At 41.3% G+C, this 27,476-nt stretch overlaps 2 protein-coding genes across 47 annotated transcripts in view; both read right to left on the reverse strand.

Moving 5' to 3' along the window:
• tnikb (TRAF2 and NCK interacting kinase b) overlaps nt 1-26,232 on the reverse strand; it is a 52,608-nt gene extending 26,376 nt beyond the window's left edge. For 2 of the 12 annotated variants that reach the window (XM_028004326.1, XM_028004329.1), the window contains exons 1-10: nt 25,728-26,225; nt 20,225-20,290; nt 3,691-3,747; nt 3,458-3,583; nt 3,242-3,352; nt 3,043-3,133; nt 2,831-2,961; nt 1,219-1,273; nt 280-358; nt 35-210 (exon numbers count right to left, since the gene is read on the reverse strand). In XM_028004326.1, coding sequence (XP_027860127.1) covers nt 35-210; nt 280-358; nt 1,219-1,273; nt 2,831-2,961; nt 3,043-3,133; nt 3,242-3,352; nt 3,458-3,583; nt 3,691-3,747; nt 20,225-20,290; nt 25,728-25,835 — 1,000 coding nt within the window. In that variant the 5' untranslated portion in view covers nt 25,836-26,225. Of the gene's footprint in view, nt 1-34; nt 211-279; nt 359-1,218; nt 1,274-2,830; nt 2,962-3,042; nt 3,134-3,241; nt 3,353-3,457; nt 3,584-3,690; nt 3,748-20,224; nt 20,291-24,008; nt 24,224-25,727 lie in introns of those variants that run through there. The other 10 variants (XM_028004333.1, XM_028004331.1, XM_028004325.1 and 7 more) reach the window with 9 other exon arrangements.
• Nucleotides 1-27,476, reverse strand: part of LOC114136418 (NACHT, LRR and PYD domains-containing protein 3-like) — a 476,176-nt gene that overhangs the window by 301,876 nt on the left and 146,824 nt on the right. The gene's annotated exons all lie outside the window — the stretch shown is intronic.

Genomic DNA, 27,476 nt, shown 5'->3' on the forward strand with positions numbered 1-27,476 from the left:
ACGGCGGGTCACGGCGGGTCGATCGGAGCCTCACCTCTCTCTCCCCGCCTCTTCTTGGTCCGGTCGATGTGGTCCTTCAGCTGGATTCGGACCTGCCGCTCGTTGGGCAGGTCTCTGATGTAGGGGTGCTTCAGCAGCTGCTCGGTGCTCGGCCGCTGGCTGTGGCTCTTCACCAGGCAGCTCTCGATGAACGACTGGAACTTCTTGGACCTGCGGAACCGACCCGGTTCAGGATCCGGGACGAAAGTACAAACTCTGAAACGCTTTTAACACACTCACCACTTCTTTGACTTGAGCCTCGGCGCCGGGTTTCTGGGGATGAGGAAGAGCGCTCTCATCGGATGCATGTCGCACAGAGCTGAGGAGGAAAGGAGGCAAGGAGAGAGGAGAGAGGAGGAAAGGAGAGAGGAGATAAGGAGGAAAGGAGGCAAGGAGTGAGGAGAGAGGAGGAAAGGAGAGGGATCACGTAGGAGGAGAGGTGAAAGGAGCAGGAAGAGGAGATAGGAGGATAGGAAAGGGGGGAGGGAGAAGGAGAAGAAGGAGAGGGGAAGGAGAGAGAGACGGAGAAAGAGGCAAGGAGGAGGAGAGGAGAGGAGGGAGATAGGAGGAAGGGGCCGGAGAAAGGAGGAGAAGGAGAGAGATTCGGGGAACCAGGAGAGAAAGAGAGAGGAGGAGAGAGAGGGACAAGAGAAAGAGGCGGAAAGGAGGTAAGGAGACAAGGAGGAAAGGAAAGAGGAGGAAAGGAGAGAGGAGACAAGGAGGAAAGGAGGCAAGGAGAGAGGAGGTAAGGAGACAAGGAGGAAAGGAAAGAGGAGGAAAGGAGAGAGGAGAGAGGAGACAAGGAGGAAAGGAAGCAAGGAGAGAGGAGGAAAGGAGGCAGGGAGAGAGGAAAGAGGAGGAACAGAGAAAAAAAGGAAAGGAAACAGGAAATGATAAAATAAATATCCAAAAGGAAAGGAAAAAATTGCATAGACACAAACAGATGTGATTACGAGGCATAAAAATAAAGTATTTAAGTGAAAGAAAATAAATGATGGAAAAAGATGGAAGGGACAGAATGACAAGGAAAGGAAACATAAAGTAAATATAGGAAAGTAAAGAGAAAAGAATTGATGAATGAAAAATCCAAAGTGAAAATGTAAAATTAATAGGATGTAATTATTGTTTCTGAGACAAACTGTGCGGCTCGTCAGCTGATGGGAGTGTAATCTCACTTACGTGGAGCTCCCTCTGCCATCTCTATGGCTGTGATGCCGAGCGACCACAGATCACTCTGCAGAGACACAAACACATCCTCACAACGTGTTACCCACTCAACACCTCCAGCCTCTGAGAGACGGCTGCAGGGTCCCTGTACTCGTCAAGCGGTAAAAATACAGACAGAGACCAAACCCATCTGCCCAGTTCTGCCTCCGTTTCCACACAATCACAGTTCCTGAGTTTAGCTTCAGCCGCTCGATTACTGGGAGACAAACTCAGGCCTCCTGACTCGCTAAACCCTGGAGGGTCGCAGGGTCATCCTCCACCGGCTTGTTCTGTCCCCTACTGCACATCCGTCAACCAGCAACCAGCAACCAGCAACCTGCTACCAGCTACCAGCAACCTGCTACCAGCAACCTGCTACCAGCAACCAGCAACCAGCAACCAGCAACCAGCTACCAGCTACCAGCAACCAGCAACCAGCTACCAGCAACCAGCTACCAGCTACCAGCAACCAGCTACCAGCAACCAGCTACCAGCAACCAGCTACCAGCTACCAGCAACCAGCTACCAGCAACCAGCTACCAGCTACCAGCTACCAGCTACCAGCAACCAGCAACCAGCTACCAGCAACCAGCAACCAGCTACCAGCTACCAGCAACCAGGTACCAGCAACCAGCAACCAGTGCAGACAGATCTGTTTCCTCTGTTTCTGCCTGTTTCCTCTGGTTCTCTCTGTCTGGTGGAATAATCCGGGAATCCAGAAACCAACAGATGTGACATTTTTCTGAAGGTCACTTTTCAAGCCTCCTTCACAGCTACAAGGAGTCTGATTACGTGACTGACGAGGTGTTGAATTTTATTGGCTGGAAGCAAAAGAGTAAAAATAAAATCCAATATAATAAGAGGCATTTTCCAGTTTACACTGAAGCCTGACTGTCCGTCTATCAGAGTTAAAGGTCCTGAGAACGACAGAGTTACTAAAGGCGCTCATCAGGATCAGAACCTTAAAGGTTCAAAGTCTGAAAAAGGTTTGAGGTTTTTAATACATCAATCAATCAATTTGCATAGCACATTTCAGCAGCAAGGCATTTCAAAGTGATTTTCATCATAAAAACACAAAGTCATGCAACATCGAATCAACAATCAAAACACGACATGAAGTCAGGTGTGATTGTTAAATTGGTAATTGATTACGTTTCAAATCAACTCTGAACAGGTGGGTTTTTAGTCGAGATTTAAAGGAAGTCAGTGTTTCAGCTGTTTTACAGTTTTCTGGAAGTTTGTTCCAGATTTGTGGAGCATAGAAGCTGAATCTGAACTCAAATGATTTAAGGGACCTCTTACGGTTTAAGGTTCTTTAAAGGTTTGACATCCAACAAAGGTTTGAGGTCAGTTTTAAAGTTAAACGTGTCTTCAAGTAGTTAGAGGATCCTTGCAATCTTTACGTTTAAGGTTCTCAAAGAACGTAGATCTGAAAAGGTTTGAGGTTCTTTAATGGCTTGAGGTGCCATTAAACCTCAAAACAGATTTTAGGTTTTTCTTTTTTGCAACATTTATTTCTTTGCCGCCCTCACTGAGCTTCACTCCAGATGTTAGATCCAGACCTCACACTCCAACAAGCGCCTACCTTGAAGTCGTACGTGGCGTCCGGGTTCTCATCGCAGGCGATGACCTCCGGGGCCATCCAGTACGGCGTCCCGATGAACGTGTTCCTTCGCCCCACCGTCCGGTCCAGCTGGGCGCTCACACCAAAGTCCACTGTGGAAACACAGACGGTCCTGAAGGAGGCGCAGACCAGGCGCTACGTCACACCTGTCAGCTGTGGGTTCAGTTGCTCACCCAGCTTAACCTCTGCGTTTTCCGTCAGCAGCACGTTCTGCCCCTTTATGTCTCTGTGGATGACTTTGTGCTGGTGGAGGTGAGTTAATCCCTGGAGAAAGATGCAGAGGAAACACCGTTATTCTCTGGTCAAAGTTATAGAAAACCTGGCGCTGCTTCCCTTTACTTTCTGTTTCAGATAGACCAATGAGGTCCTCACCCTGAGGATCTCCCTGCAGATGTAGGCGATCCACTCCTCCTTCAGGGAGTTCCCTTTGGTGTTTTTGATCAGGTCCGTCACCGATCCGGCTCCACAGAACTCCATCACCAGCTGTCAGGGCAACAGAAACACCTCATACACTGAGGAACGCCTCCTGACAGACCAAATCCTAAACAATCCGTAACATTTAACCGGTTTATGAAAACAAACTCCTACCCAAAGCTGGTCGTCCATTCCTGGAGGGTTCTTCTTGATGAAGGCGCCATAATAGGTCGCAATGTTCCTGTGGTGACTGTACTTCTTCAGCATGTTAATCTCAGCTTTAATCTCCTCTTCCTCATCCTGGAGAATGAAAACAAGCACATATAAAGATTCAGATCAAGGCTTTTTTAGAGCTATAAAATCTCCAGAGTGCGGCAGGATTAGCACGCTGGGTGTGTGACACGTACGCCGGTGACGTCCATGACCTTGATGGCAGCAAGCTGGCCTGTTTTGACATGGCGACCCTGAAAAAAACACAGAAAACAGAGACAAAGTAAATGAAACATTCAGTTATTTTAAATATTTTTGCACTCATGAGTGATCATCAGTGTGAAAGTCTGTAAGTTTCTGCTGCCAAGCAGGAAAGGAAATATGAAAAAGCTTAAGGAGCGACGATCCATCCATCCTGGAAGGTTTATTTCCTTTCCCTAAGAAGTCCATCATTCTACAGAGAGGAAGATTATTCAAAAAACGTCCCAAACTGCTCAGAGAAAGAATAAAAACAACCAGGAGCTTCATTTCAGACTCTGCTGGCCTCAGTTAGCAGGTTAAGGTTTGTGACAATAAGAAAACGGGTTTAGCTGAACAACACAATACAAAACACTCCCTCAGGCTGATAAATGGTTTTCCTGTAACAGTAAGTTGTTTCTCCACCATTAGCTCATTTAGCAGCAAGTACATGCGGGTGATTGACAGCGCTCAGACCCGCCTCCTGGCTCTGATTGGTTGTTTTTGGTTCATTTCTCCAGATGATAATAAAAACTCATTGAGGAGGTTCAGGAGGTCGATCTTTTCACAGATTATCTGTCTCATAACAAAGTGTCACAAAATGATGGCAGTTTTATCAAATATGTAAAAATATTTTTTTATAGAAGTTTAATTCTGCAGCTTTAACAAATAAATGTAACTCTTATGCTGATTTCTTTGTCAGTGATGGATAACCTATCAATTCCTCCTCTGTTATGACTCATAAATAAACAAACAGAAATTACATTTTATATTATTTAAGTCATTTTCCTGATTTTATGAATCGTTTTATCACATTTCTCGTGTTTTTAGTTGAGTTTCTGTTTAATGTCGTCGTTGTCGTCGGGTTTCTCTGCCTTTGTGCCGCCAGAGCTCTGAATCATCGGCCACATCTCTCCTTCTCCCAGCAGGACGAACAGCTGAACCAACCGGAGCGTCGCAGGCCGGATTAGGAGCGCAGACCAGAGCGAAGAGCAGCAGCGAAAACAGAGTAAATCATGGATGACAGAGACTCAGCTGTGCAGCTTTTCCTTAACATGAACACGTCACTTTCCACACAGAGGCTGAACGGCCAGACATACAGAAACACATCCGCTGTTTCTGTAACGAGGCGATAAATTCACTTTCTCATCTCCGTCTGACATTTTTCAATATTATATAGCTGTGATAATTTGTGAAAATATTTCCAGGATGTTTATGTTGCTGACTGAGAACAACAATTTAATCTTTGTTCAAATGTAATAGATTTAATATTTGTTCAAATTCACGATGAAAACACGACAAATCTGTAGGACGTAAAAAATCAGAGGTGAAATGAAGAAATGTGAGGCAGAAATGGACGACCTCCTTCAAACGACCAGCGTCATGGAAACGTTACCGTCCGTAACTCGGAACGTTTTCCTTCGAATGGAGAGGATCCCTGGTTCTTTCCGGGACAGAACCATGGCTGAAATCTGCGTTAACCTTCTGAGATCTCTTTGCTTTTCCTTCCCATAGAAAGTACACCTGGCTCAGTGTTTAACAGCGTCTCATGAATGAAACTATTGCTGCCCCTGACTTTGTAAACTCTTTGTGGTGTTTTTCTTATAGAAAGTGTCCCTAGCGTGTTGTTTTTCCAAAACCCCTGGACAGAGTTGTTTAACTACAGTCTTTGTTGTCTTGCCCATAGAAAGTACACCTGGCCTGGGGTTTCTGGATTTAGCCACATCTCATCTATGAATGTAAATATAAATATTGCTGCCACACTTTGTGTCCTGTTTGCTGTTTGTCTCAAAGAAAGTACTCCTAGCTCAATGTTTCTGGTTTTAGTCTTAACTTTTCCTTGGAACCATTAACAGAGATTTTGCTGCCGCTGGTTTTGTGTCATCTTTATGTTTTTTCTCTAATTCAGTGTTTTTGTTTTTAGCTGCTTCCAGACTCGTTGTCGCTAACGCTAACGCTAGCTCTTTGTTTTCTTCCTAATAGAAAGTTAACCTGCCTCAGTGCTTCACTGTTTAGCCGTGTCTCATCTTTGGATGAAACAATCAACAGAGGTATCACTGCCTCTGGTTGTGAGTATTGTTTGTGTTTTAGTTCCTATAGAAAGTGCCGATAGTTCAGTGTTTATGTGTTTAGTTGCTGAGATTTTCATTACATTTGAGTAAACTCTTTGTTTTTCTTTCCTATAGAAAGTAATTCTGGCTTGGTGCTACAGTGTTTAGTTGTCCCTTTCCTTAATCATTGACAGTCAGTCCTATAATTGATTTTAATTAACATAGAAAGTAATCCTGACCCAGTTCTTTTTTCAAGTTGTTTCTTAAAGAGGTAACTTGGTGAAACTTGTCTTCATTGCTTCCTTTCTGCATCCGATCGGTTTTACAGGAAGCAGTTGAGTCGGTTTAGCATCAGAAAGCTGAAACGTTGAACCTGAGTGTGTAACGTGAGAGAGGAACAGGAAACCGAAGGAAACAGGCGGAGGGAGGAGAAGAAGAAGAGCCTCTCCGTCCTCCGAGGTGATTTGGGTCCCGTCAGAAACATTCAGCATCTGATGCAACGCTGAGTAACCGAGACGCCGTGTGTGAACGCTCAACTGACCCTGTGTGTGTGTGAGGCATCACGGCCTCCTCACACACACACACACACACACACACACACACACACACACACACACACGCCTCACGCTGCCATCACTTTGCCTCCTTCGAAGCCTCCCCATTGGCTGGCCCGGCTGCCTGGCCTGTTGCTATGGTTACCGCGAGGAAACGGAGCGTGTGCGGCGAAGTGAATGAATTTCCAGTTTCCCGGCCTCAGCAGCTGCGCTGATTCTGACTCCAGAGTCAGCGGGAAGAAGCTGAGGGTTATCGCTGCTCTCCTGTCTTTAAAAAAAGAACTGGTGATGAACAGGCAGCCGGTCCAGGAACAAAACGGGTCTACAGAACCAGAACCAGAATTACAGTCCAGAACTAAACAACTGAAACAAAACGGAAAGAGCAAAAAAAGACAAACCCGTAAATCCTGCAGGGAGCTGATGTGTCTAACATGACGACTATTAAATCCAGTCCGGCTGTCTAGTCAAAGTCCGGTTTGGTTTGTGAAGGTGTGAACGCTAAGCTAACTCTGGTCCAAACCTCGGTCTGGGTTCTGTTTGAATATGAACGCCAACCGGACCAGAGACCGCTCCAAAAGCAGGAAGTGGACTACAGCGCAGGGCATTCTGGGTAAATACAACCAAAGCTAACGTGCTAGCTTAGCCTAGCGCTAGCAGCAGAAATGGCTCCTGGCCTTCAGCCAAAGACTAAAGAGAAATCCTCCAACACTAAAATCTGACGCCTCCATCTTGTTTCCATCTGGTGAAGAAGGAAGTTGCTCTCAGTGTCTTCAGAGGTTTTTGTGTCGTTTCCTTCAGTGGTCCTTGGTGCAGCGCCCCCACAGGCCAGGAGGGGAACAGGTTGCTCAAAGGGTTCAGTTGGTTCGTTCACCAACTGAACCGAGTCTACCAGACTAACAGGTGTGAACGAAAGGAATCAACAAAGAAGCTCAGCAAATTCACAGCAGGAGACGAACAAAAACAAGCAGAACAAACAAAAAATGTTCAACAAAAATAAATGTTAGAAGTTAAAACAACCATATTTAAATTGCTCCTCTTTTTCCTTTTGAGTATTTTTCAAGCAAACTGAGATATTTGAACTAGAAACTAAACAAAACACTTGTAAGATTTTGTGTTTTTGCAGTGCAAACCACCAGAAGTTACAAGTGAACAAAGTGAATGAACTAAAAGTGAAAACGTCTTTAGATACAACAACGACTCACATCTTCAGGTTAGGAGCCGTTTTGTCTCAGGATTCACAGACTGGAGTTAAAAAGCAAAATATTCTGGAAAAGGTGAATATATGGAGAGAAATAAGTGGAAAAAACTGGAAAAGTTTGGAAAATTATTGATCTGGATCACAGGAAACTCTGGCTGCTTGGAAAATACAAATATTTAAAACATTTATGTCTGTAACAAATGATTATTTATAAATCAATTACTCTATTGATTCTTCTAACAGTTAGTAGATTGAACAGATAAGAAAACTGCCACATTCTGCTAATTTGTCATGTAAATTTTTCTATGCAATGTTATAAATACATTAAGAGATGCTGATTATTTATTTATTAACTGATTAATAACTGGATGCAAAAGGTGATTAATAGGAGATTTTTACAGGTGAATCTATGTTACTCTAGGAGTTCTGAGTAAAACATATTTCCAGACAAAGAAGTTTTTATTTTATCCTAAATGGAAACTGTTAAGATTTTTCTGTAGTTTTGGTTTAATTATTGCTCTGAGTTTGTTTCAGTAAATGGCCTTTGGTCAGTTTGTATACTCCAGTTAATTATGTGATTAGTAAATTAGTTGAAGATTATTTGAATAATCAATTCATCGTGATAAATCAGATTAACTGTTTACTAAATGGAAATGCAGAAGCCATAAAAACATTGCAGATCATTAAAGATAATATGTCATAATTGTATGATTTATTGTCTTTAAAGAGGAACTGATTAAACTCATAAGCACCTGGGCTGGATGTGGATTTGGGAGGGATTTTCTCACCCAGATGGGTGTGTGAAGCGACTCCTCGGGCTGCAGGTTAAGTGTGTGAAGCGCGGCTGTGACTGCAGGACGAATGGCAGCGATCCGCCGCGATGAAGCAATAAAAGGAGCGGCAGATAAAGCCGGCCAGATGAGAGGAAGCGATGATATCTCAGAGAGCCTCTTTATTTTGCTATCGCTTTTCCCCCGACACGCCGAACGGCCAGACTATCTCCCAGAGGTGACGCTCAGCTCCCAGTGCGTGTATGTGTGTGTGTGTGTGTGTGTGTGTGTGTGTGTGTGGCGGAGATTAAGGCAAAGGAGAGAAGAGTGTCTGTATATATGCAGCGAGGGGGCGATAAAGATAGAGCCGGGGTGAGAACGGGGGGAGGTGGATGGTTCTGCTGCAGCCTGAGGCATAAAAACACACCTCAGGTCCCGGATCCAGGCGTGCCGCGCATTCCTGACCCAGACACAAGCCTGGACACATGCAGGCGGGTCGGAGCAGCACCAGCCGGGTTCAGCTTCATGACTGAACCCGGCTCAGAGAAATCCAACCTGTACTCTCTAAATTAAAATATATTGGTAGTAATATTTTACTTATCAAAATCAGGCGGTGCAGTGCAGTGCCTCACCTGAGGGGGCGCTGTGCCACACAAAGTGAATGAATCAGGCAGTTGGTGGCAGCTTGTTGCTGTTCTCTTACAGACATGTTGCAGCGTGACGTCATGTGCAGAAGGTCCCACAGAAAGCTGCTGGCTGATCATGACTAGCATTGATGTTAGCTGTTAAGCTGTCAACATGACAAGCTAAAGCTTAAATGTATGGATGAAATATAAAATAAAAAGGGACTCAGTGCTTTGCTACTAATAGTCAACAATACAACAACTAGATAATAACATTAGGAAACAGTTTTAATTTAAAAACAGCGAGGGACAGGGAAGTAAGTCAGTTATGCTAGCTTGACTATGAAAACCTTAACATGTAGATGTGCTGCGTAATTTTCTGTGTTTCTATTCATCAATAGAGTAGGTGTTTAAATTAGCTAATCAACCATTTCAGTGCTTGATTAGCTAATTTAGCTAGTAGCATCGGTAGCTAATCTACCTCATTGATCAGTTATTAATAATCGCAGAAACAACATCAAGCCTGAAAACATAAAACTGTAACGACTGAATGTTATGTTCGTTGTGTTGGAAATGTTTGAGTGTTGTTTTGGTGTTGAATCCTGAAACATATTGGGTTGTTGTCGGTTGCTATGGGAACGAGTCTGTGTGTAACATGGGCAACACAGAGAGCAGGAAAACAGAAGAGTACGAGCGGTTTTGAGTTGATCTTCAATGGTTTTTCTGTGTTATTTTGCTGTTTATTCCTGGAAATTCTGCGCACAACGCTGGAAGGAAAAAACTCTTTTAAGGTTAAGGTTGTCAAAGTCGAGCTAGCATAACTAAACTACTTCCTGGTCCCTTCCTTTTTTAATTAAAACCTTTTCTTGTCCTTGGTATCTAGTTGTCTTAATGTTGACAATTAGCAGCAAAGCACTGCTTCCCTTTTTCTTTTACATATCAGCTGTACATTTAAGCTTTAGCAGGTTATGTTGACAACTTTACAGCTAAAGAAAATGCTAATGCATCGTTAGCGAACAGCTTTTTGCAGGATCTTCCCCTCGTGACGTCACACTGCAATATCACCAATATACTAGTTTGATTACACGTGTTCTTCATATGCTGACGTTCCACAGTCTGTCTAATGTTTAATGAATGTCTGACATATCCAGTCTTTCTGATAGGGGGCAGTGCTGAGCTCCTTATGACACAACAGGCCACAGATTCTCTTCTTCTACGCTTTGAAAAGACTGAAAACAATCGGAAAATAGAGAAAATACAGAATATAACAATTCAAGGCTACTTTCCTATTTTGCTGCCAGACTTTTAAAGAAAAGGCGATTTTAATCTGAAAAGACTAAAAGTAAGCATTTAAATTTTAAAAAAAGAATGTGACCTTATATTAAAAATTATTTTTGTTTTATTGCTGGGATTGGTTAAAGCGTAATTAAAAGCCTTGAAATATGAGCTTGTAAATTGGATTTTGGATTTGAGCGTTGTTCCAGTCATGAACGTCTCTGCGTGTCGCTGCTTCACTCCAACGATCCGCCTGGAAACGGAGCGCCTCGTCTAAAACCACCAAACTGGCATTTCAGAAAGTTCAGCCGAGAATAGCAACAGAAAGGCGTCGCCGTCAGCAGCCTGTTGTCGTTTTAAGAACCTGAAAAAGATGCGTGCTCATCAGAATATCAGCTGGAGCATTACGGCATCGCGGCAAACGGCTTTAAAAATACATTTCTGCTGTTTGATACGATCTGGCAGAGGAACAGCTTCCCTGTCCAGGTGAAGCGTTTTGCATGATGTTCACTTGGGAACAAAGATCAGCCTGTGATTAATGTTCTGTATTTCTGGGTTTCTCTCCAAACAGCAGCTCTCCAGGTCAGGCCTGGAGCAACATTTGCATGTTTTTACCTTTCAAATATCAGGAGGGTTTGCATCGTTTCTAAAATATGTAACAAAGTTTGTAGAGGTTAAAAACTAACAGGCCTTTTAGGTTTTTCCATGGGATCAATTCACTGCATTTCCATCTACCTTTAAATTTCACAATTTGACATTTTTAGAATAAATTTGTTCAATAGAAACACGTCAATTTTGAAGAAGCTAGTTTTTCAATAAAATGTTTTGGTTTGAGGTGGGTTTATTTCACAGAACTGCAATGGAAACACTTTTCTCATCACACGAGTCACATGATCAACAACAGGATGTTACTACTGGCGAAAACCACAAAGAAGACGACAGGAAGCAGATAGAGGATGATGGCGTAGCGTGTTTTTTAACAACTCATCACATGAATAAACTTAATTTCAGCTGCATTTGTTATTTAGTGGAAATCCTACAATTGCAAAAAATGTTTTTTTTCTTACATTATCATTGACAAAGTTTTGCGCATATTTGTAACAGAAACATAGCTACTACCTCCAAGGTAAATGCAGTTCTGTAACTCAGATGTAGAACTAACAGGCTACAGCCATAAAAGTCAAAAGTTAAATGTTTCAGGTCATCAAACAAGTTTTAATATTAGACAAAGACATCCTGAGTAAATCCAAAACCCAGTTTTTAAATTATGATTTCAAGTATTCAGGGAAATTATAATTCCCCCCTATATTAAGTTATGAAGTTTTGGACAGGTGAGTTAAATTTTATGAGTCACACCCAGACATGATTACTGTTAGACATGTAGAAGTGAGAAATCACTAAAACAGAACCTGTCTGACAACAGGAAGGAGGCTGAGAGGATAATTACTGAAAGTTTGCAAATCACAAACTAGATTTTAAATATTCTGGTTTTAGTGTAGAATAATCTAGTCCAAGAGTTTAAACGTTGAAGCTAATTAATGAGGCTCAAGGTTTTGAAAGACGAGGTGGAAATTAGCCGTTAGCCGCCCCTTAAGCTAACATTAGCTCTGTATAATTCAGCATGTTTATGGCTGATGTCATGTTGGGTTACAGTAAACATGTAAAGTCATGTTACATTACTTACAGATATTATATGCCAATCGTTTTTTTGATAAAGTTTTCTTTAAAGAAAACAGTACAAGTCTCGGGTTAGCCCAGGCATGCTAGCTGTTAGCCTCTCCAAAGCCAACGTAAGTAGTTCCCTATTTACTGTAATAAGTACAGTAAGTAGTTCATAGTTTAGCTAAATGTTGGAAGGATGGATCAAACAAACCATGTAGTCTAACCTATTAAATTGTTTTAAATTTCTTCATGCTTTCCAGTTTAAGAAGACAATAGAAATATTGATTTATTTTCTCACAGAGGAGACATTCAGGTGAACCAGCAGCAAATCTAAAACCTGTCCAGTTAAAATAAAAACCTAAAGCTGTATGAAGTTGGAGCAGAAATCAGCAGGTTTTCCTGATACACAGAAACTCCAGGAAACGTCTGCTGAAGAGTCCAGAACTTTGTTTGCACTTGTGTCTGGACGGGAATGATTAATGAGTCTTTGAAATACAGGCAGTGATTTAAAAATACTTCACAGATGAATCACACTCCGCTTTCTGTGGTCGGTTTAATTTTTCTCAGTTTGCATCAGGATTGTTTCAGTCCAGGTACCATAAATCTGCCTGAACTCACCTCTCTGAGGCGGATTCCCTGACAGCCTTACAGCTTCTGCTTGTATAATTTGTCTAAAGCAGAAACTTTCAGTGCGACACGACTCAAACAGCTCACATCTTTTAACAGTTTCTCCAGGCGGAAGCTAATAATGTTGTGATCGTTCACAGAAACTTAATCCCAACTGTTGTGTGAACCTGTTGTCTCCGGAAGGTCCAGAAATTAATAAAACATCCTGAAATCAGCCCAGAGCGGCGACGGACGGACGCAAAGCGGCCTTCGTCTCAGTTTCTCTGCACAACTCAAACCTCCAGACCTCAAAAACAAACCAGAAACAACATCTGGCAGTTTCCGCCGAGGGATTTTACTTCCCTGGTGTCTCCTCATGCTGTTTCTGCAGCGAGACGCTGAAGGTCAGATGATCCGTCAGCCTTTGAGTTAGAGGAAGCTTTAAAGGGAAGCTGTTTTACTACGAATCTATTCTTAGAAGAGGAAACAGATCATCTTCAGATGGTTCAAAGCGCTTGAGAAATTATCTTAATTGGACCAAATTGAGCAGGCAGGAGTCCTTTCTGCTGCTGAGAGACGGATTCTCCAACAATGTCACGATGACGAGTCAGTAGAAATAAACTGAGCGAGAGAAACCGACAGCTGCGAACTACAGGAACTACTCGTTTAAAGGAAAAGAAGATACAATGCATTTCTCTGGTTTCTTTGACTAAAACATTTTTTTACTAAACTATCATTTTAAAATCTACTGATTCAGAAAAATAATCAGTTTGATTTGGATGTAATTTGGTTCTTATGCGGATCAGAAATCGGTTTCTAAATGTGTTTTCAAGCCTGATAGTGCGATAGATTTGGTTCGATTGATGAGTAACCTGTTCCCCTCCTCGCCTGTGGGGGCGCTGCACTAAAAACCACTGAAAGAAATTACATAAAAACCTCTGAAGAAGACATAGAGCGCAACTTCCTTCCTCACCAAATGAGGAGGCGTCAGATTTTAGCAGTTGGAGGATTTCTCTTTTGACTACGAGCCATTTCTCCTGCTAGCGCGAGGCTAGCAGGTTTGTTTTGGTTGTATTTACCCAGAATGCCCTGCACTGTCGTCCACTTTCTGCTTTTGGAGCAGTCTCTGGTCTGCCTGGCGTTCACATATGCATTAGAACCGCAAAAAGAGGTTTATAGTTATAGTTGATTGTGAATTCACACCTCCACAAACCGAAACAGACTTTGACTAGACAAACGGACAAGAGTTGGACTAAAACAGACCAAACAGGGCTGCTGTGAATGAACCCTATAGACATTAAAGACGCTCTTTTAGAAACGAGTCTTTGATGTCACTCTGCATGCCATGCAAATACACGATATGATCTCCTGATCTCCTGCAAACTGACAGTTTCACTAAAACCCCATCAGACTCTATGAAGTCCTGGTAAAACATCATCCTGCCTTAGCTAACCGCTGGAGAAACAGGAGACAATTGTTTCAGGAATAAAAACTTCCTGTAGATCAGATGAAAACATGAACTTTGCTGTAGGTAGTTCATCTGGATAAATGTGGTCCAGTAAAGTTATTTCTATCAGTGAGTTTGTGCCATTACTAAAGTTGGGTTTAAAATGTAATTAGAGTTAACTAGAATGAAATGGGCTAAAAAATAATGTTTACTTTTTTGCATAGTGTTTGATTTGAGAGATGTTTCTAACTGGTAAAAACAAAAAAAAAGACGTATATTACAGTTCTGTTGCAAATTGTGAAACATAAATATCCCGGACAAGCCCCCAAATCTTGAAGGGCAGAGTTATGGGCTCAAAATAAAATGTTTAGGTTTTATTTTGTTCTCATTTTCTTCCACCTCTCAGAGTCATAAATGAAAAAAATGAAATTTTCTCTCTCCCTCTGTGTTTATGTCATGCTTCACTTCTTCATCTCAGATTTTTATCAGCATGTTTTGGATAGTTTAGTTTTTGTATTTTCTGAACCTAGTTTGTTATCTCGTTGATTTTATTCTTCCGGTTTTGGTTTTTGCTGCCCACACATACCTGGTCTAGTTTCTAATTTCACAATCTGCATTCCTTGGATTGTTATTTCTGTATCGTGCAGTTCGCCTCGAGTCAGGACCCGTTTCTCTTTTAAGCTTCTGGTTTCACCGTTTCATTCGACACAGGAAATTATCTGCTGGATCCATTTATGTTGTGTTTTTAGTTTTTGATGAATTTGAGTTTGGTTAGTTTTCTGAACAGATCTTGAATTAGTTCTAATCATATTTTGTTAATCTGACTTGTTAAATCCAAGTGACTTTATCTTTAGATGTAGATTATTTGCTGAGTAAGAAGAATTATAAAAAATGTGATAAAACTGCAGTGGTTTCAACAGATATGGAAACAGATTTGCCATTTAATAACCAATCCACGTCCATCTCAGTTTACGGTTAAATTATTGTAACAACATATTATCTTCCTTATTAAATCTAAAGGATGAACCACAGCTGACTTTATGATGCTATAATGAGTCTTTGAGCTATTAAATAAAGTTTGTTTGTCCAGAGTAGAGAAGAAAACAGCCTGACCCAGTTAGCAGTGATCTCTGTTGCAAACATTGTTGCACTCGGTTTCATTTGATGCCACTCTGGACAAACAGGCGAGAGCAACGAGGCGACATGTAACAATCTAGAGATAACAGTCGTACATGGAGCCAGGATGTTCTGTCCTAATCTCACATTTCCACAATGAAAGTGTATCCAGTGCTGCTGATACAAACCAAAATAAAACCTTTTCTTTTGGTGTTTTGGTGGAGCTGATTACCTAAATAACATTAAACATTCTATTACATTAAGTTTGTAATAGAAATCCTGTTTTATAAATCCAGAGGCGTCTATAATTTGTTTGCATTCACCTCAGGAAGTGTATAATTGGCCCTATGATTACACTCACAACTAGCCACTTATAATCTTTAGTTCATTTAAATGTGACCTAGTATGCTTCCTTGAACAGGTTAGGATCGGTCTACGGCCTACACAAAACATATTTATTACATTTTTTACACAAAATTATTTCTAGACAATGACATCTTAGTCTGTTTTAAGCTCTTTTCAGAACGAGCAGTTTTCACTCAGATAAGCTGCTGCTGCTGGCCACGCCCCCCAACTCAACGTTTGCAGCCATTTTCATGTACGAGTGAAAAACAGATGGGCAACAATACAACTGCACATCTTTGAAAAGCAGAAGTGGAGCCTCCAGTACAACCAACAAGACTGCAGCAAGTGGTTTCTGGACATTAAGTCAACAACAAGACACTGGTCTTGTCCAGCAGCCATTGTACAGCACATACAGCAGTAAAACCAGCTGAGCAAACATGCTGGAGCTCCGCCCGGGTTGCTAGGTAATGGGCGGAATTCTACTGGAGTTGCTAGGTAACGGGGTGGTTGCTAGGTGATGTTACATTCCAGAGGGTTTTTGAAGGGCTCATTTTCCAGACACCAAAAACAAAAAGCAACTGCATGAGTTCTTTTTAAATGCTTGGGATGTTTTCAGAAGCACTAGAAAACCAAGTGGAAGTGTAGAAATATGCAAAAATGTGAATTTCAAAGTAAGATGAAAGATTACAGATAGATTAAAATTACAAATCTACGAGAAAATTCTACTCCAAGCTTTCTATGTTTGTAAGATTATGTCTAGAAAAACCCAGTTTGGAGCCAAAAAGTGATTTATGTAACAATTTCCATCATAAGAAGGAAACATGATGACATAAAATCATTTTGGTAAAAAAAATGTTTTGTGCGCATTAAATATATCAAAAAAGTTTTAAATTTCAAGGAAGAAAAATGCAGAAAATGATGAAGCAATAATCAAACAATGATCAAAAATCTGCAGTTACCAAGGAGACCATAAGCTAGAAAGATTAGAAATACCAACTAGATTTAATTTAAAAGGTAAATATGTTGTAGCTGATCAAACACAGGTTGTACTGTAATTAACTCCCACTGCAGCCTGTGGTTAAGTGGAGAGCAGATCACGACCTGATCAGAGGTAAAAACACGTCACGTTGTTTAGTTTACACGTCATGCGCCAAATTCCTCACAATGATTTCCTCTAAAAGGCTCGTTTGTTCCCGTTTACTTTAGTTTCAGGAGGAACCCGACAGTAATTTGTTGGTTCCTTCTTCACCCAGTGAGATCACTCTGGAAATTGCAGGTTGCATGAAAGAGTCACATATTGTGATATTTTCAGGAAGCAGAATCACAAAAGATCCCCTCTGTGCGAACAAAAGGCCGTGGCATCGCAACATCCGAACATTTGTCTCCAAATTAAAGCCTTTCAGGGAATCAGAAGGAGATAAGAGCTTCTTTAACGGCAGGGCGGTCACAGATGAAAGGTTGCTGTTTGCTTTAGTTCAGACCAATTAAAAATAACAGATTTATAAGCAAATCCATCAGATTCATGAGAAAAAGCAACACTTCCTCATCACGTCCCGGCTGATGGAGACCAGCTCAGGAAACGCACAGAGAAGAAGAAGCTGAAACCACCAAGGAAACCTCGGTGGTTACGGCGCCTGGTGACGCGCTGAAGCGTCGCTTTGGGGAATCCAGATTCCTGGAAGAAGAAACTCCTGAAGGCGTTTTGATGCCTGATGGTTCTGAACTCTCAGTTCAACTGGAGACCAAAACTGAAACGTTTGTTAAAATTCAGCAGCTGATCGTAACATAATGAAGGATTAAACAAAAATCTTTGCTTACAGAGATTTACTGATTCATTTTATTTGTTGTTTCTGTTCTTTTGTTTATTTATGTTGTATATTTTTAATGTCTCCCAGTTCCAGTTAAATTTTAATTTAAAGTTTACTGATCTTTGAGAATGTGTTCCTGCTCTATTATTATCATTTTATTACTTGAAAATGGTCTGAAAACAACAATATTATGATTTATCATAATAACTTAAATAATTTATCGTTCAGTAACATTAGTTATCATTACAGGTCAAACTGTGACGTCATTCATACATCGATTGAGGAATGAATACGAAACCAATTTCACATCAGTTCAAAAAGCTAAGATAGATTCATAGCCTTAAAAAAGATTATATCTTTAATTTTAATATGCTTTAGTATCATTTAGTTCTAGTTAGTTTTTACCCAATTAATTACCTTTTTTGTTATTTTGTTAGCTTTAGTATCTGTAACAGCTTCGTTTACGTCCAGTTTTACCGTCTGGCTTCTTCTGGTGCAGAATTACGACGCAGGTTTAACGTCAGAACAAAACCGCGACATCAGTTACACGGCCGATTCAGTTCCACACATGGAAGGGGCGTTAAAAATGGGGAATGGGCCGCTCAGACTGGCAAGAAAAAGTCAGAAATTGACAAAAAAATCTGACTTAGTCGTATTTGCCTTTGTTGTTCAGCCTTCCTGTTAGCTGCTAAAGTGCTGCTCTCTCCCTGAATGAGCTGCAGACATGTCAGAAAGTGTGTTTTAAATAGCTCCTCACACATCACTGATCCTGAAAGCAACTAAGTTTGAGTTTCCTTCTGTCGGTAAAAACTTCCACAACGAAGAGTGTTGCTAGCTTGTCCTGGTGGTGCGTTTACTTATCAAATGAAGGTCGAATTTTTCAGTTGAAAAACTCAGCCCAGGTGTATATTTTTTTATATTTTTTATCTCTGAATGAACTGCAGGAGAATCTTCTTTAACCTGCTAGTTTTTACAGTGTAAACACAGAAAACCTTCACAGGGAGCTGAAATAAAGGCAACATCCATCCTTCCTGCTCTCCAATCAATAAGACAGACTGAATAAACTCTGATTCCCTGCCTCATCCGGCCCAACACCACCTGAAGACGTTTCCCTGTTGGCCGACCGTTCAGAGGAAAACCGAAACGGCTGCAGTCAGCAGGAAACCTGCGCAGCCGCTTCACTTCCACGTCTGAATTAACTGATTTTAACGCTTCGCTGCTCTGCAGGAGCAGCTTTGCAACATCAGCCAGACTTCTCTTCCTCTTTCCAAAACCACAGCGCCGTCAGCGTTAAAATAAAAACCGGGAGCCGAGGCGGAGACGGACAGAACACCAGAAACCTGATCCGGTTTCTAAACCTCAGCCTTTTAGTTTCTCTATTTGACCTTTTAAAGGTTTTTTTCATGTTTGAGAAAAAATTACATCAAAATTTCTATGTCTCTTCAGATTCATTATAATTTCTGAAAAACAGAAGCCATGTCACGAAGTTTCCAGGAAATAAAATTATTTAATTTGGGATAATTATAGAGTCTACAGAGAATGATAATTAATTCTCATTCATTTCTAGCCTGGAGAGTCTAATGCTGAAAGCTATTCAGGGCTAAGATGATTTGCAGCAGCGGTGCATTATCAGTCATTTGTCGAACTGAAAAAAACTGTTTTTCTGGTCCTGAAGATTGATTTTTAGAAAACTCTAAGTGACAACAGCAGCATGCTAAACCAAATGTGTTGGACTGGCAGCGTTCGAATCAACGGGTTCTGGATCCAGTTACAAACTTCTACAAATTAAAATAACAAAAACGGTTGGACGGTTTTCAAAATAAAACAGAAAACGTGAAGTTGGTGCAAATGTCTGAATCTTTAATTCATGCTTCTGAAGCAGAAACTGCATATTATATAAGCTGAAGCGTTCGTGTAGGAGAGGGATCGGTTTTCTGAAATCAGGAAGATTCTGGCCCAGAAATCCAGAATCAGCTGAAGAACGACGAGAATCCAACAGTCCGACTGGAGGGGAGCTTTTCACAGCCGTTCATGTGTTCATTGTTTTTTATAAGCTCACACAGATTGTGTTAATTTTGCCCCATCAATCATTTTCTGCAGAGGAGGTGTCAACTTGTAGAAATGTCAGATCGATTCGCCGCATCCAGCAGACGTGTTAATTGCTTTCAAGGTAAAACAATCCACAAAAATAAACCGGCAGGTTGTCTGCTGTCCAGCCTCTCACAGGAAGTCAATAACAACCTGAATGTCTTTGTGATAATAAGATTTTTTGATGTGAAGTCATAATAAAGAGAGGAGGAAACAGAAACACCCTGTTTTCAGAGTGATTCCACCGTTAGAATGAGATTTAAATCAGAAAAAATACATTTTTAACCTGCTTTAAAGTCTCAAACGTTTCATTTAGTTTTTTATTTAATTCACGCATAATAAATATGAGTAGTTTATGTAAATATATGTGAATGAAAAGGAGCAGAAAGAAGTATAAACTTACAATATGTGCCCCTTTTTCACGTAAAAATAAAATTATATATTCAGTTCAGGAAATGATTAAAACATATTTCAAATACGCAACAAAACATAAATTTATTCAGCTCCATATCGCTTCATCGTAATAATTTTCTAAATTATTTTAAATGCAGTTTTACTAATTTTCCAAATCAGTTTCTTTCAATAAAAAACTTCAGAAACTTTAAGAGAAACTGCAGGCGAGTTTCTGGTTAAAACATGTTTTTCATTCAGTGGGAAGAAAATCCAGAAACTTTACTCAAGTAAGAGTAGAAATATTTTTTAGTAAAATTAAAAAGTGAAAGTAAAAAGTACAGAGTAATAAAAATACTCATAAAAGTACATTTTTCAAAAAAGTTACTCAAATAAATGTAACTGAGTAAATGTAACTAGTTACAACCCAACTGTGGATATGAAACAATCAGTGAGTTATATAAAATATAAAACCTTTTTGTTTTAGTGAATAAATATCAGCTATCAGTGAGTTCAGGCGTTTGAACAGTAAGACGAGTTCTGAAGTTTTGCAAGTCTTACCTTGTAGACCTGCCCATAGGTGCCGTTTCCAACCAGTTCAACCAGCTCAAAGATCCCAGCCGGGTCCTGAAACAGAGAGGAAGAGCTGAGCGCCAGCAGCCAGGACAGCTGAACGGAGGGAGAACGAGGGAAGGGACTTCACACACAAACACGCCGTTACTAAAGCGCCGCCGCGTACCTGAAGTATTTCTTTAAAATCCTTCCTGTCAACACAACGATTCCTGAAGGAGGGAAACTTTCCCAACGTTCTCAGGCACAAATCCTCTCAAAACTGAACTTTCTATGTCGTTTGTAAAACATGTTTCATGAAGAGGAGACCAATAAACGTCTGAATGAAGTTAGATAAATGTTTTCTACAGGTGACTATATTTAAATGACTCAGAAAGTTTCATTTAAATACAAGTAAAGATAGCAGTTACTCCATTTCAACCATCTTGTCGCCTTTTCAGAGTATCAGAAGTTTGATCAGTTTATCAATCGGTGAGAATTAACCGTCTTCTGTTGTAAAATAAACAACATTAAAAAAACTTAACTAATAATTCACTTTAATCTCTTCAGCTTGATAAAATGTTTTTATAACATTTTGTTCAGGAATCAAAGGTTTGTGATCTGACCTGAAGTTAGTTTTTACACTTTTATATAATCAGCTGCATGAAGCCATAAATGAGCAAAATAACTTCCTTCTGTTTAATCTCATCATAAAAACACATTAATCTGTTTAATCTGATTATCTACCACTGTTGACACAGTTTAAGCTGTTAGCCTCGGCTAAAGCTAACAGTTCTTTATTTTCTTCTTTGTGAAATTAGAAACATACATTTCCCTTTAAATGTTTATGAATTTCCAGCAGGCTTCTTGAAAACAACTGTAGATGTAGGATTTAAATATCTAATAATAACATCTATTTTAATTTAAAACAAAAATGTAGCTACCTAGCTGAGCTAAGCTAAATAGATGCTAAAGCTAGTTTTCAGTTTTGCAGCTTTTAGGACAGAAAGTTGGTGTTAAAGAAAAGCTGTAACACTGAAACACATCCAGGTAGTTAATTTAACTCAAGGCTGAATTAATTTATTATTAAAATATGATTGTTTAATATTATTTTAGCTTTTAACTTCAGTTAATTTAGCAAGATTAAGCATTAAATTTTCTACACCAAAGGTAAAACAAATAGCTAAACAGTACGGTTCTTTCTAAACATGTCTGATGAAGCTCAGGTAAAAAAAAATATGTCAGGTAAACTGACACAGAGGTGCTTAATCTTATTTCCAGCTTGATTAAAAACCATAAAATCCCCCAAACACAGACGCAGACCTTAACGTGTGTGTGTGTGAGTGTGTGTGTGTGTGTGTGTGTGTGTGTGGTTACAGTAGGCCACAGGAGAGCGTTGGGACTATTACAGTGCATCCTCCTGAAAAGGATTAGCTTAAAAAGCCACGTTCGTTTCCACTCAAGGTCAAAGTCAAGCACATGAAATCCTGGAGGACAGAGCCTCACGTGCGCGCGCCTCCACATGCACACGTTTACCTGTTACACTGTAAGGCCACACAGAAGAAAACACAACACTGAGCTCTGACACAGCTGAGATTTCCATGCTGACATGTTCGTTTTTATCGAACACGGAGAAATCCCGTTGAGTCTGAATCCAGTTATCTATCTGTGGCGGCTAACGGTTTCATGGTGTCGATTACATCATCATTATTTCTGCTTATTGACTCAGACATAAACCATCAGATCACAGGAAGATTACAGGTTAAGTCCCAACAAAGGACGGGAGGATTCAGCCGTAAGCTGCTGTTGTTTGCATAAAGCAAATAACAAACAAACAGGCAAAATAATACAGAAAAATTATGTGCAAAATGAAGAAAACAGTCCAATAGAAACAGACACAAAACAAAAAAAAGAAGAAACACAATGAGGCTGTAAATAGACAAACATGAGAATCAGGAACATGAGAATAAAGAGCTGAAATAATGAAATAAAAGTGAAAAAACTGCATTGTAGTTGTAAAGTGATTAAATGTAACAACTTTCACACAAACCAAAAATGACTAAAAACTGATCCAACAAAACATTCCCAAGAAATAATCCCTGCCTGTAAGAAAATTACAATCAACCTCAAAGATTTTAGAAACAATCACTCAGAGTTTTAACAACCAGTAAAACTCTGGGACGAAAATAATCACAAAGATTTGAAGACCAGAAACAACAAATCACAAAACAGACACAACAAAAGCAAACGGAGAGAGACAGTTAAGAGAAGAAAGCAAGACACAATCTGGCTGTAAAAACAAGATGGAAAACAACCAGAGGGAGACACAAAGTGGACGCAATGCGACAAACAATCACAGGCCATCACAAAATGACAAAAACGACCAAAAAGGCCGACGTGAAAGAAACAAGCACAGCTGGTCAGAAAGAAACCCAACGAGACAAAATAATGTAAAAAAAAAGAAGCAAAAACAAAAGAAACAAAGAGAAAAGAAGATTAAATGAAATCTCTTTTACAAACTGACACCAACTCTGTTGGTTTGACTGAAAAACTTTCCTGAGTTTAGCAGAGTCTGAGGCGGGTCGACCCGCCGCCGTTCACCTCAGGATATTAAAACTCATCTTAGTTTCTGACGCCTGATGTTGTTTAAAACAAGTCACATTTAAAACCTGACAGCAAAATCAGTCAAAACCAAACTGCTAACGGCTGCTAAAGCTAGCTGCTGGTGCTTCTAAAAATATTGTTTATGTTCTTCATAAGCATTAAAAATTAACAAATGTTCCTTGTAAAGGCCTAAAATATCATCAAATCTATAGAAAACAATAACTAGAGCAGCTTTTGAAACATTAACAAGAGAATCTGAAACTGATTAATAGCTAACTAGCCTAGCTCAATAAACTAGCGATGTCGCTAGCAGGTTAAGCTAGTTTTGAATCACACAGTTGATTTTCTGAAGCTTTTCTAAATATTTTAGCATTCTGGTAAATATTTCATGCATTTTAGATGCTTACTCTTGGAATTACATTAAAATGACTGTTTTTTGGGAGGCACAACCTTCTGACATGTCCTTCTTTTCATGACTCGGGTTTGTAAAAAGTGTCAAAACGTAACTGCCAGAAATAACCTCCATCTGCACAATTTCTTTACAGCTGCACCAGGTGTAACACGAAGTTCAGTCTCTCTGAAAACTGAACAGTTTAGAAACAAAGCACAAATAATGAAGCTTGCACACCTTATAAGAAATGTTTTCATTAAAAGCACAAATTTCACTGGATTTTATGCTTCAGACCAAGAGAAAGTAGAACAAAATTTTAAAAAAGTATCATGAGTAAAACCTGAAAAATAGTGGAACAACATAAATGTTGAGCTATGCACTCACTCGTGGTTTGCCACATGTATTTTAGGCGATGCATGAAAAATGTGTTTGGCTTTGATGACACCAACACACAACCCACACAGTGACACACGGTGGTGGCAGCATCATGCTGAGGGGATCATTTTCTTCAGAAACCCGGAACAAACAGTGGAAACCAGGTTTGCTAAAATACACAAATACTGAATACTCCCTCTAAAAACGCTTATAAATGTCAATAGTTCACCTGATATTATATCAGAAGCTAATATCTAGTCTTCCTTCTACGCCTTGTAGTAAAACCAATTAGCACCAAGGGAAATTAAATGAGTAACATTCTCTCCAGGTGTATCAAAGTTGCATTTTCTTTATAATATTTTAGATGTGCTCGAATGAAAAAATCCATGAATATTCAGTAAAGTTCTGAAAATAATTCGGACTTACGCTCTACAGAAATATCTGCGGACATGTTGGTTCCCCGGTACAACCAGGGACAGCGGACGGATCCCATCGGTCCACATTCGGGCGTCTAAACGGTTTTCGGTGAGAAAATAACATTTTATTGCGACCCAGCCGCTTGTTTCCAGCCTCCAGCGCCTTTTGACCAGAATGAGTGGTTTCAGGAAAACAAGGTGCGAAACTGCACATGCGCAGAACGGACGGCGGGAGGGTTTTTTTCCTCAACAATGTCAGGTAGCTTTATGCTACGTTTTATGCTAAGCTAGCTGCTAAATAAGCTTTATGCTACTTCACCTGTTTAACACAACCTCTGACACGGTCTGAGGCGGACGCGCGTTTCGGCTACAGGCTAAAACCACAGCGCCATCTAGCGCCTTGGCATGACAACTACAGCAGATTTAATGTCTAAACGAGGAACTTTAACCCGATCAATATCCGACAATACCGGCAGTTTCCAGACAGTTTTCTTTAATTTTCTGATGGTTTGTCACATAAAACCCTCATAAATTCTGCGGAGTGAACAGAAAACTCTGCTGCGTCCTCATGGTGGCGCTATAACGTCTCGTCCTTTATGATTCAGCGGCTGATATAACAGAAATGCTCCTGTATTTGTCACCCAGACAGCTATTTATACCGCAATCAGAGGCTCTGATGAGCCGGTCCACCAACACTCCAGCCGGGCTGGGAGAGGGGATGCAGAAACAGGAAGTGACCTAATTTCTGCTCTGAACCACTGAGGGAGACAGAGCTGGTTCTGGTTCTGCAGAACCTTCTTCCTCAGTGTTCCCTCACATCTTTCTGCCTTCATCACCTCCTCCTCCTCCTCCTGCTGCTGCTTCCTGCAGGTGTGTGTGCTGCAGACACACACCGACACGTAGTCCCACCCCGGCGCTCATGTCCAGACCTGACGGCGGTTCTGCAGGTACCGCCGAGTTGCGTAAGCAGCTGGAAGCAGAAACAGGCGGGGGACGCGCGGAAAATAACCCTGAGCTCCATGTGACGCTTCATCCAGCCATCATGGCTGACCTGTGAAATTATCACAGGGGTTTTTTTTCTTTTTAACGCGTGCGCGCGCACACGCACACATTCCGGCACTGCACTTCCTATCAGCCGCTGTGATGCAAAGCTGCTGTCGCCACAACATCACGAAATGGCGGAACTCGCTCCTGTTGCGGTTATCATCGCTGTTATTCCGCCGCGTGCGTGAGGGCGCGCGTGCGTGAGTGCGTGCATCTGTACGATACAGAGGAGAGGAAGTGCGCGTGCGTGCATTTGATGCCTTTGTGCAAAGTGTCAGTGAGGAGCTTAACATCTGCCCCACATAGTGCAGACAAGAGCGGCTTTCAGCGCGCGCGCACGCACGCATGCGCGCGCGGCAGCGGCGGCTCTGGGCCTCATTACATCACGTCCCAAATGTTCAGCAGAAAACACCAAAACAGAGATCCCACACTGACACCTGATCACCGACCCGATCTCCTCAATCAGCGTCCTCACGCGCGCGCGCGGTCACACAGGCAGGTGTGGGGTTGCCGCGCGCGCGTGCACGCTGCAAGCGCATTTGGAGACACATCCACTGTGATGTTGGAGAGGGATGGAGAGCTGAAGGAGGAGGAGGGGAAGAGGAGGGGGGACAGGTGTTGCACACGCACGCGCTCACACAGGGAAAGGACACGCACGCGCACACGCACAGAGCGAGACATTTACCCGTAGTGCAGACAGGTCTATCTCATCCAGACTCCGCGCCGGGGAGTCGCTCGCCATGGTTCCGTCGGTAGAAGCGCGACTCAAGATGGAAGCTTCCTCAACGACCATCGACCGGGAGGTGATGAAGGCTCGCTCCTCTTCTCCTCTTCACCAGGCCGGAGCGCCGAACCCCCCCGCCCACCCACCCCGGACAGGAGCCCCGAAAAATCCCGCTGAAGGCGACGCCGACCGGAGGAACGATCGCTCCGGGAGGCGCGCAGCCCGCAGAGCCGAGAGGAAGAGGAGGAGGACGAAGAGGCGATGTGCGCGCAGCCCCAGGTGCTACATGCTGCTCGGAGCGCCACAGCCCGTCCTACATGCCTTCATCCAGAACCGGGACCGCGGAGGACAGATGCGTACAGGAGCAGCGGCCGAGGCGCACTGAGGCGGCGCGGCGGAGGCGGCGCGCTGGCCGGGAGTGGCCAGAGAGGAGGCTGCGCTTCACGGGGAGCCGCCCACCGCGACACGCCGCACACACCTCCACGGAGCGCGGCGGGACCGGGCCGAACCGCGCAGCCGCACCATCATAACAAACCTTCAGCTAAAACTGGGCCAAGAATGTTTCTAACATTTATGTCTGAACTCAGGGGAACATTAAGGTCTCTGAGACAATATAATATAATATAATATAATATAATATAATATAATATAATATAATATAATATAATATAATATAACTGCTGAAACTTCTACCACTATACATAATAATAATAATAATAACAGTAACAGCGTTTTGCAAAGTTTTACATGTATACTATTAATAATATGGTAAATATTGAAGTAAATAAACAATAATATCTAATTTATTCATTGCAGTTACATTATCTAAATGAATTATTACTATTAGTGTGTATTATTATAAACATTAGCATTATAACAATAATCTCCCAAAATTATTTATTTATAATAGTAACTTTATTGTCATTTTGCAATTACATTAGTTAACGTCTGTATTATTATTATTATTATTATTATAATTATAATTATTATAATATTAGCACTAATAATAATTCTGAGTGATTTTTCTCCAGCGGGGGGCGACGCCCCGATCCCGCCCTGAGGACGCCGCCTTCAGACCAAATACCTGCAGAGGAAGGAGGCGTCGCCATGGCGACCTGTTGAGGTTTTATTGTCTTCATCCACAAATCAACGGCTGATTAATTTTGTTATTCTGCAAAGTTCAGACAAGATGAAGCAAAGCGACACACAAAACAACAGCAGCTCTAAAGTTGCTCATGGCGGCAACATGTTGGAGCAACGTTGCTCTGATTTGTTCTTTTCTAGACTTTTGGGTTTTTTTCTAGCTGAATGTTTGAACTATTAATCCCTCTGATGTCAGATGGAGGAGCTCTGCTCTTAGCTTTTTTCCTTTTGGACAGTTATGTTTTGTAACCATGGGAACAAAGTTTTATTTTCACAATGCAGAGGAGCTGATTAGCATCTCAAAAGCTAAACTAATACCTGAACTTTGACCCCAAATCCCAGAAGAGTTTAAAATGAGGCAAGAAGAAGCAAGTTCAACCCATCTCATGGTATCCCCTACTCCAACATCCCTCTAACTGACCAGAGATTTAAACTGGAGCACAACAAGCTAATGAGGTAGATTAGCTGAACTAGCTAACAGTTGATGCTAGCAGTCTTCAGTCAGAGGTGTTTTCAGATATACTGGAAGCCTGACTGCTAGTGGAGATTCTTCCTGAGGACGCTGCC

The sequence above is a fragment of the Xiphophorus couchianus genome, chromosome 21 (assembly GCF_001444195.1).
Source record: "Xiphophorus couchianus chromosome 21, X_couchianus-1.0, whole genome shotgun sequence".
NCBI classification, from domain to species: Eukaryota; Metazoa; Chordata; class Actinopteri; order Cyprinodontiformes; family Poeciliidae; genus Xiphophorus; species Xiphophorus couchianus.